Source organism: Scyliorhinus torazame, chromosome 1 (assembly GCF_047496885.1).
Source record: "Scyliorhinus torazame isolate Kashiwa2021f chromosome 1, sScyTor2.1, whole genome shotgun sequence".
In the NCBI taxonomy this organism is placed as follows: Eukaryota; Metazoa; Chordata; class Chondrichthyes; order Carcharhiniformes; family Scyliorhinidae; genus Scyliorhinus; species Scyliorhinus torazame.
The window spans coordinates 37,334,791-37,345,644 of NC_092707.1; the positions used below are offsets into that span (position 1 = coordinate 37,334,791).

At 49.9% G+C, this 10,854-nt stretch overlaps 1 protein-coding gene across 1 annotated transcript; it reads left to right on the top strand.

Moving 5' to 3' along the window:
- The first annotated feature begins 6,181 nt into the window (after positions 1–6,181).
- On the top strand, positions 6,182–9,796 carry LOC140429380 (polyubiquitin-like). Its single transcript, XM_072516275.1, has 2 exons — positions 6,182–6,339; positions 7,260–9,796. Exon 2 carries the CDS (start codon positions 7,272–7,274, stop codon positions 7,737–7,739), a length of 468 nt encoding a protein of 155 aa, XP_072372376.1. The 5' UTR covers positions 6,182–6,339; positions 7,260–7,271; the 3' UTR covers positions 7,740–9,796.
- Positions 9,797–10,854: the final 1,058 nt, after the last annotated feature.

The following is a 10,854-nucleotide window of genomic DNA, read 5'->3' on the forward strand; positions in this document are numbered from 1 at the left end:
CCTGCAGCGGTTCAGAAGGTCCTCCAGCTTCTCCCTCAGGGCTGCGCAACACCATTCCCATCTCCGTCTCCAGTGAGGTCAATCGATCCTCATGCTCCACCACCGACTCCTCCACCTTTTGGATTGCCAGGCCCCGAGCCTCCTGGCTCTGTTCCACCCGCTCGATCGCCGCCATAAGCAGCTCCACCACCTTAACCAAATCCTCTGAGGCTTCCTTCCTCTGCTGCTGAAATTTGCCATTGAGGAATTCCACCAGCTATTCCATTGACCACTGGGAGGGCAGCGCTGCCCCCTTGCTGTCCGCCATCTTCTCCTGTGTTGCACCCCAAAAACTTTCCTGCACCAGCTGCTCACTCTTCCTCGTGGCACTCCTCGTCCGATGAGCCATACTCCAGCCCCACCAGAGGAGTATCACAATCCCTGGGCACTCATGCACCTTCTGCTACTAACACCACACAATTCGGGTGGGAAAGGACCAAAAATAATCCACCTCGAGTGAGAGCGACAAAATGTGCGACCACTCACTCCATGGCCGCAATTGGAGGTCCTTCATCAACCCTGCTTGTCACTTCCACAAAGAATTCAATCAAATTTGTGAGGCAAGACCTTCCTTTAGCAAAACCATGCTGACAATCCCTGACTAGTCCATGCCATTCTACCCAACAGTTAATGCTGTCTCTCAGCATTGATTCTATTAGTTTTCCCACCACTGACGGAAGACTAACTGGCTCATAATTGGTTGGCACTTCCTTTGATACTTTTTAAACCATGGAACCACATTTGCAGTTCTCCTGTCCTCTGGTACCTCCCCTATACCGAGTGAGGATTGGAAAATCATCGTCAGAGCATCTGCTATTTGCTCCATGACCTCCTTTGGCAGCCTCGGAAACAATCCAGCAGGCCCTGTCAGCTTATCAACTTTCAAGGATACCAACCGTTTATCCATGGCCTCCTTCAGCAATCCCAAGACGAGGTCTGGAATTGCATCTCTCTCGGTGGGTTTGTCACAGATTGTTGAAAAGATTTCCTGGACACACTATGATTTTGTTCTCCCTCAGTGTCCCTTATATTCTTTGGACCCCAGCTGATATTGGGTTAGTTAAAATCTCCCAGTATTATTGCCCGCTTGTTCTTACAGGCAGAAATTTGCCTACTTATTTGTTCTTCCATCTCCTTTTCACTATTTGGGGGTCTATAATCAACTCCCAGTGTAACTGCCCCTTTTATATTTCAAAGCTCAACCCATAAAGCCTCATTTGTTGACCCGTTTAGTATACTATCGTTGGCCCATTTAGTATATCCATTTTAGTCTTGCGCTCTATCGTGTCTGGGACTCTACAACAAGGGAAATTGAGCTCCCAATTTTGCCCCTCTGGTTTCCGTTATAGCATCAATCTCCTACTGCCTTGGATGGGATTCTCCGGAAAGATTACTAAGTGTGGTAGCTTGAGGAGCGTTTTCAAGGATTGAGTATTCAGCTGGCTTTTACGTGCGGTTCCTCCCTTTTAGTTACAGCTCAACTGAACACAAAGGCCTGCAGACACATCTGGTTAAGACGGTTTTATTTTTCTAAGCTTGGTCAACATACGATTTGGATAAATGCCAAAACCACTCTGCTTTACACTGATGCAGATGCCCCAATTATACAATTTTACAAAAAGCAATAGCCCACCCCAGTTAGACTTGATCCAATCCTTGGAGCTGTCAATTTTATATTGACCAAGGAAGTTTACTTTAAGTAGCATGATGACTGTGATCAACTCATGATTTAACCCCACCTTGCCACCTGTTCTTTACCAGGACCCTTTATCCGTTATGAATTTGGTTTTTTTGCCATTCCCATGTTACTTATCTCAGCTTGTTCATGGTTGTTCAACCATGGGCAGGATGTTGAAGTTGGTTCCTCTTTACACCACAAACTGTTAATGGGCTGTCTGTGTTATTGCTGACCACACTATTTCTGTCTAATCCTGTTTGTTTTAAAACATGGGAAGTTAGCTAGCTTAAATCCCATCATGCATTGTGGACACTGCATTTAGCAAGAATTTGAATGCTCGTTACTGCTATGTTCTAAAAATACGCAGTGTTGCCAATGGCTCTGAGTAGGTATTCAGGGAGCCCGGTGGTGCAGTCCACGGTGAAGTTATGGAATCAGTTGAGGAGGCGTTTTAGGGTGGAAGGGATGTCTGTGTTAACGCCACTGTGCGATAATCATGGTTTGAGCCGGGGAGGGATGGATAGTGTATACAGGAGGTGGAGGGAAGTGGGGCTGGTCACGGTGAGGGATCTGTATTTGGAGGAAGGGTTCTCCAGTCTGGAGGAGCTAAGGGGGAGGGGAGCGCTGCTGAGGGGGAGTGAGTTCAGGTATCTGCAGGGTAGGGACTTTGCACAAAAGGTCTGGAGGGGGTTCCTCGGTTGCCGGGATACACTCTGCTGGAGAGACTGCTGCTTCCGAATGTGGAAGGGGAGGGAAGAATTGGGGATATATACAAGTGGCTGGGGGAGCAGGGAGGTCAACAGGTGGTGAAGATCAAGGAGAAATGGGAAGGGGAATTGGGAGGGGAAATCAATTGGGGAGTATGGAGTGAGGCACTGTGTAGGGTAAATGGGACCTCCTCCTGAGCAAGGATGAGCCTGATACAGTTTAAAGTGGTTTACAGGCGCGAGAATGAGTGGGTTCTTTCAGGGGGTATCAGATGAGTGTGAGGAGTGTGGGCGGGGGCCAGCAAATCACGCCACAAGTTTTGTGGGAAATTGGGAAGATTCTGGGCGGGGGTGTTCGCTGTCCTCGCCAGGATAGTGGAGGAGGTGGACCCGGACCCTTTGGTGGCAATATTTGGCGTTTCAGAGAGGCTGAGCTCATGGAGAGGAGGAAGGCCGAGTCGTGGCCTTCGCCTCTCTGATTGCACGGTGGCGAATTTTACTGGAATGGCGGTCAGCTCCCGGGGGAGCGGCTTGGTTGGGTGACCTGTACGACTTCCTGCGGTGGAAAAGATAAAGTATGAGTTAAGGGGCTTTGCATGGAGGGTTTGGGAAAAGTTGGGGGTTGTTTGTGACCGTGTTTGAGGGGCTGTTCGTCGCAGGCGGGGGGGGGGGGGGGGGGGGGGGGGGTGGCGGGGGGTGGGGGGTGAGAGTAAGAAAGGGAAAATGTTTGTACAGACTGTGTAGTTGATTGTTGGGAAGTATGTTTCCTCGGGTGTTTATTTTCTGTAACCTGTTTCGATATACGTTGGTAATGAACTACATTTTTAAAAATATGTTTCTAAAAATAAATGTTTAATGGTTAGTAATGATTACTGGGTATACTTTCTATGATTAGTCTTAATCCTCAATAAACTAACTTATGTAGAACTATTCTAGTGTTATCCCAGCTATCCAACTTTAAGGGGTCTTATCTCAGGACATCTCCCTTCAGTAGCGAGCAGGAAATGCCACAACCTTCCCGACGCTCGGCCGGGATTGGCAGTGGGTGACGGATATAGGAATCCGCACCACCTTCGAGAAGCATGCCCTGGAGGTGACTGGGGTGGCTGAAGACAGAGCGGTCACCAACGCAGAGGCTGCCAGACGTCGCAGAGATGAGGAATTGCCCGCCGCGGCCAAAGGACCCGTCAAGCATGAGTTGTTATTGCCTCACTGACTGACCCATCCCTCCGACTGGCCACATGTCCATTCTCCCACAGGTCCTCCAGCCGACGGCACCGGCCCATTCCGGGTGGCCCCCTTCAGCCTCCCATGAGAACACCTCGGAGGAGAGCTCCGAGGATGCCACCATAATAGTTGCGTCACAGCTGTCATCCCCACCCTCCACCAGCACAGATACACACACCTCGGTGGGAGATGTTGGTGGTCAGGCGAATGGGGCATAATCTGGTGAGCACCACACTGCTGACAATGTACATCAGGTAGAGGCAGGAACCCCCAGGTGAGACAGTAGTTGGAGGTCTGCTCGATCCCAGGACCCAGTTGGGTGCCAGCCTAATGCTGAGCCTGTGGAAGAGGTATACCCAGAGCTGATGGAGACGTTACAGAGTTGCCGGGACATTCAGAGGGAGATCACTCCAGCAAGTCCATACCAGATTAGAAGAATCCCAGAGGCTATGGGCGCTGGAGATGTCGATGGCAATGCGTGGGACCGAGACCAACACTGCTAGGATGGCGACCGCAGTGGAGAGCCCAGTGCAGGACGTTGGCATCATTAGTGAAGATGTCCAAGGTGTTGCACAGTCGGTGACGGCCATGGCGGAGGGCCCCGGCAGTGTGAACGCCTCGCTGGGGGATGTCACCCAGCGCCAAGCCCACCTTTCTGAAATTCTGTGGGACATTTCCCGCTCTCAGGTGGGCATAGCCGAGGCATTGTCCCAGTCAGTGAGGAGCATTGCCGAGGGCATCAACACGATGGTGCAGACCATGGGGAACCGCCAGAGCTGGCAAAGCCAAATGATGCAGTGGCAACCGGCGCTCGAACCAGCTGCCCCTCCGTGGCAAAGTGAACCCAAAGCGGGTACAATTGTGTCTTTCAAAAAGCATTTAGATGGTTACATGGGTAAGATGGGTATAGAGGGTTATGGGCCAAGTGCGGGCAACTGGGACTAGCTTAATGGTAAAAACTGGGCGGCATGGACTGGTTGGGCCGAAGGGCCTGTTTCCATGCTGTAAACTTCTATGATGCCTCTGTCACTTTCAGCTGCAATGCGGGCCAACCTCAGAATCCTTGGCGCATCTCTCCAGGCATTCCCCCCCCCCTCGTCGTGGCACTCACCCATCCTCCTGCCATGGACATGTCCCCAGAGCTGTGTCCCATTCTCTGGGTGTTCAGATGTTGCGTGTGTGGTGTTGTCTCCTGCAGTGTTCAGGCACAGTGTCCATGCATCAAGGTGTGATTGGGATGCTAGGCAATGAGTCCCCCGAACTACATGGCCCGCCCACCCACGAGAATCCACCTGGGTTGGGTGAAGTGCTCACTTAACCAAAATTGCCAATTCCCTATTAGCAATAGCCTTCAGCTGCATGGCCAGTAGCCTCTGCAATCGATGGGGATTACGGGTGGTCGGTGGGGCACAGGGGCAGAGACAAGGGTTGCCTCCGGAATGGGTACACATGATCCAGAGGTTGGCATGGTGGTGTTAGGTGCAGATGCCCCATGGTTGCCCCCCCCCCAAGGGCCTCCCCTCACCCTCACATGGCGGTCCAATCCTGCGCAGGTTCCACCCCCACCCCCCCCCGACCACCCAGCCGAGGGTTCCTAAACCTCCGCTGAGCACTGGGGTAGCAAGTCCAGCACCCTCGAGTTCTTTGTCTGTGAGAAAAGGTGGCTACTCATCTCCTCGGCTTCCCACAGGAGCCCTTCACGTTTTTCAAAAGGAGTACTAATCGGCGGCAGCATGACCACTTGCTGGGGAGGTCGCTGAATGACGGGAGGCCGTTGGATATGGGGTCGCTCCCGTTAATTCTCCGGATATCGGGCTTAAGTGGTGATAATTGGCTCCTCTCCGCATTACGGTGAGATCCCGATTTCGCCTACGCGTGCGGGCTGGTTGCATCGGCAACTGTTTGGTGCCTAGTGTGGTTCTCATTTTTGGCCTCTCCCGCTATTCACAAGCCTCGTTTCCCTTTAGCGAGAGCGTAGCGAGGTTGGAGAACCATGCCCCTTGTGTCAACCTGTGCCCTTAACTCGTCTACCGTGTTTGTAATACTTGTAGAGTCACATCCCTGGATTTTGAGGCCACAGCGTTTCATGAGATAATTAAACTGCCTGGTGTGATGCAGTGTCATTTTATCGATTAGAGTGTCCACTCCCTGGCGACAGCTTCGATCAGGCAGCCAATCCTTCTGAGTCACCGCTCAGTGGATTCTATTCTTGTTGTTTTTGATTGTGGCACCAGAGAGGAATCTGAAACGGAGCTAACTTGGAATTCAACACCTGTTACCTGTCACAAGGTTCACTTTCTATTCTGACTGGGAGGTGATTTCCCAGACTCTGGGTAGAGGCTTTGGGAAATGAAAGGTCAGCTCAGGTCTCACGTGTTTGTTCTAACAGAGCAGGAAGGTGGAAGCAATCAGAGGGCAGTGACGTACAGAAACTGTCCATGATAAGAAAAGGAGTGAGCAGGGAGACAGATATTCACTCACTTATTTAATAGAGGGAACACAGAAGATTCGGAACAAGACACAGAGCAGTGGAAGCAGACGGAGTTTTATTCACTGACTCCAGATCGGAGAGTTGGTGTCGAGGAAAACAGAGAAAACAAACTGTGCAGGAAAGTGAACCTGTCATCAGTCTGCAGATCAAAATTCTTCTGATTCACCTGAACTTGTGCATCCAGCAAGGATTGTGAGGTATACTGCCCTTTTGTTTAAGAATCTCAATATTCTAATTCTAGATTTTATCTTGGGGTTTGAATCTCAATGAAATTCACAATTTAGATAAGCTCTTAATATTCTCTGAACTGGGACAGTGTTATAATCCACACAGGCCATACGGGGTTGGGATGATTAACTATCCCGTGGAGATTGCAGAATACGAGCTCCCCCGACACTTGGCTTTGTCGAAATAGAGTCGGTCAGTAAGGCAGCAACTGGAGAAGACCCAGTAGGGGTCTACTGGAGCTGTACAAAATAGTCATTGTAAAATAAAGTAAGTTTTTGTTGAGACCAACTCAGTGTGGACTTTTCATTGTCCTTACAAAAGACATTATCATGTTTTAAATTCTACAGCTATTTTCCTCCATTTACACACATTCTCTGACACTCCATTGATGATCTGCTGAAAGTAAGATGAGAGATCAAGAGAAAACCCACAGAATTCCTGAGCCCATTTTCTCATCTCCCTGATAACCCAAATTCTAAGTCTGAATCACATGACACAGCTCACTGTGAGCTACTACAGGCAGATGCCAGTACTGCAGCTCAGCAGACAGATCCTCCAGTTTCTGAAATTTTAACAATGGTCAGGATAGAGCAGCAAAGACACATCCAAATGCAAAAGGTGAACAGATTGGGAATCTGCTACTTTTTTCCAGGCTGGAAGGAAGCAGTTTGTGAAGATTGGTTTCTTTGGGATTCAGATATTGTGGAGGAAGCCAGATTTTGGGATTATTGTAGTTGAGATTTGCCCAACAGTTACTCCCCAGTCTCAGTGTTTACAGCCAGTGACTGACACAATGTGTATTGCGTATTAAATTCTCTCATTCATTCTTAGCAATTGACCTGTGATATAAAGTGTCCCCATTACTGACAGCCTGTTCATTTCTCAACAGCAATTTGTCAAGATGAGACTCCAGGTGAAGTTTATGACCGGGGAGGTTATTGAACTTGAGATCGACCCTACCATCCAAGTCTCAGCTCTCAAGAAGATGATATGTAAAAAAGCCAATGTTCCCCATTTCTGTCAGCGCTTGGTGGTACAAAATGGAAGCACTGAGGAGCTGAGGGATGACAAGAGGCTGTGTGACTACAATGTCTCTCCCAGCAATGTTGTCATGCTGATTGTCAAGAACGAGGAGCGCATGCAGATATTCCTGAAGAACGAAAAGGGGAAAACATCTACATATGATGTTCTTCCCTCTGAGTCTGTTCGGGATTTTAGAGCACGCGTACAGCGGCAGGAGGGTGTCCCAGCCAATCAGCAGCGCCTGGTGTATGAGAGCAAACAGCTGGAGGATGGTCACTCACTCGCTGACTACAATATTCAGTCGGAGAGCAACATCTCCCTTGCGTTGCGTCTACGAGGTGGTTAACATGAATTTGCAGCAATTAAGATCCCTCGATGTTACAGAAATAATTTATTTATCGTCTATCAATTGATCATTTTTTTCATATGCTCCTTGATTTGTTATGTTCTAGGTGTAACATAAGTGGCTTCCTTGTGGTGCACTTGACAAAGGAAGGTTCAGACGTGGAGATAACTTCAACACGTTTATTAAACTATTTACACTTCTATTACTCGGGTTCGACACTACTGCTAATCCTACTATAGCTACCCAGACTGACTAACCAGTTGCTGCAATCCACATGGTGGGTGTAACATTGAATCTACCCTGTGTCTCTACTCACTGACTGTCTCCACTGGAAAGAAGCAGATCATGGGCGGGATTCTCCGAAATGGAGGCAGAGTGTTCGCACCGTCGTGAACGCCGTCGAGGTTCACGACGACGCGAACCGGCCCCTATCCCGACCAATTCAGGGTCCGATAATGGGCTAGGAGCGGCGCCGCGTCATTTATGTGCGCCAGGCCTTGACGCCGCGTAAAGGCGGTGCCGCATACATGACGCGGCCGGAGCCGCACAACGGGCGTCACCCACGCATGCGCAGGTTGGCCGGCACCAACCCGTGCATGCGTGGTTGCTGTCCTCTCCGAGTCCGCCCCGCTAGAAGATGTCTGACGGATCTTGCGGGGCTGCAGAAGAAAGGAGGTCCTCCTTCAGAGAGGATGGCCCGACGATCGGTGGGCACAGATCGCGGGCCAAACCCCATTTGAGGCCCCCCCCGGTGCAGGATCCCCCCTCGCCCCCCCGCAGGCCGCCCCCCCCCCAGCATTCCCGCGCTGTTCCCGCCAGCAGCGACCAGGTGTGGACGGCGCCAGGGGGTACCCGCCGTTTTGGACAGGCCGCTCGGCCCATCCGGGCCTGAGAATAGCAGCTGTGCCGGAGAATTGCCATTTTGGGTGTCTCGGGCGATTCTCCGGCCTGCGCCGCGTGGACCTCGACGGGGCCATTCTCGCCGCTCGGGTGAATCGCGGGAGGGCGTCGGACTGGCGCCGTGGGAAAATTTGGCAACCCAGGTGATTCTCCCAACCGGCGCGGGAGCGGAGAAATGCGCCCCATGTGTGTGGTGTCCTTTACATATGGGTTGGTGTAATGCCCCCCTGTGGTCGTGTCACCTCCTTGTGTATCGTCAATGTCCATTGGTCATGTCCCATCTACTTGATCTATTGGTTGAGTGTGTGTGTGTGTGATGTTTCTGGTGCTCCCTCTAGTGTCCAGCTAGCCTACATGCATTTACATTGATGCACATCACCACACTCCTGTTTTCTATTGTGTTGTTTGTTAGAGACCCAAGATTGCACAGTCACTGACCTTTTAATGGTACCTTTGGTTCTTATTCCCAATTGCCCTGGTTCACTTTGTAAGTACTGGAGGTTTGTTCAACAGATAATGACTGGCGAGGGACTGATGCCAACTGAGGCCTGGGTGCAGGTCACCTTCCTACATTCTCAGCCAGGAATAGATGCTGGTGTAAGACAATTAACACAATTTTTACAAAGAACAGCAACTTAATGAACAACATAGGAGGAATGAGGGAACCAGTGATGCATTGTGTCCAATTCTGATCAATGATTTATGTTAAACAGTCCAAATCAATCCTGCTTGATCACTGGTCTAAAGTTACACTTAAAGATTCTTCGGAAGAGTTAAGATAATAATGGTCCAGCCCCTAATTCATTGACAGATCCAGACTGGTCTCTCATTCAGTGCTCATTCACCTTCTCACTCACAGCTGTTATGTCAATTCCAAAAATGTTTCACTGTGGAGGAGGGGCCTTGCCAAACATTCCCCAGAAAAGATCATAATAAGATCCACAACAGTTTGCTTCCTGTTCCATTTACAAGTAATTACTTTAGCCTGAATGTTTTCTTGGTCAAATGATTGGGTTCTGAATTGGGATGTTTTAATCTGGGTGCTTCATGTTTTACAATAGCTGAGGATATCAGGGCTGCATTTTGTTTCTGCCAGATTGTCCAATGTGATTTGAAAGTAAAGCTGTTTATTTTAATAAAAATGAAATGTGTGTTTATATCTCTCTGAAGTGTCTGTGGTTTTGTCTGCTTTAAAATTAAAATAAAATAAATCTTTATTATTGTCACAAGTAGGCTTACATTAACACTGCAATGAAGTTACAGTGACAATCCCTGAGTCGCCACTCTTCGGCACCTATTCGGGTGCACTGAGGGAGAATTCAGAATGTCCAATTCACCTAACAAGCACGTCTTTCAGGACTTGTGGGAGGAAACCGGAGCACCTGGAGGAAACCCACGCAGACACAGGGAGAACGTGCAAACTACACAAACAGTGATCCAAGCCGGGAATCAAACCCAGGTCCCTGCATCCGGGGTCCATATCTAAAACCAGGTTATGATGATTTACCCAACCAGCTATGAATGGGACACGATGGACCATATCCAAGAATCACCACTGGCTCAGATCACCAGCCCATATTTTCCACACTTTCATTATGTTCATTATATTGCACATGTTGACGTTCTGTGGTCCATCACGGTCGCACAAGTGGCTAGCACTGTGGCTTCACAGCGCCAGGGTCCCAGGTTCGATTCCCCGCTGGGTCACTGCCTGTGCGGAGTCTGCACATTCTCCCCGTGTCTGCGTGGGTTTCCTCCGGGTGCTCCGGTTTCCTCCCACAGTCCAAAGACGTGCAGGGCAGGTGGATTGGCCATGCTAAATTGCCCATAACAAAAAGGTTAGGAGGGGTTATTGGGTTACGGGGTGGGGTGGAAGTGTGGGCTTAAGTGGGTCGATGCAGACTCGATGGTCGAATGGCCTCCTTCTGCACTGTATGTTCTATCTTGTTTCACATGACCGGCGGGATTCATGACCTGGTCTTACTGCCGTGCACCTGGCAGGCACCAATTCATGTGGGACCTCGAGGTACGTTCAGCCATCGTTCATTGCTTTGAGCTCAGGGCTTTTCCGACTGAAGGCCATGGCTATGCCAATAAGACCAGCAGGAATTCAAAGTGGGATCAGAGCCAAGGCTAACCATGTGAGAGCAGTGGGAAGGTGGCAGGATTGGAAGGTGCTGGAGGGGGAAGAGTGAAGCAGGTAGTGGGGGAGGTG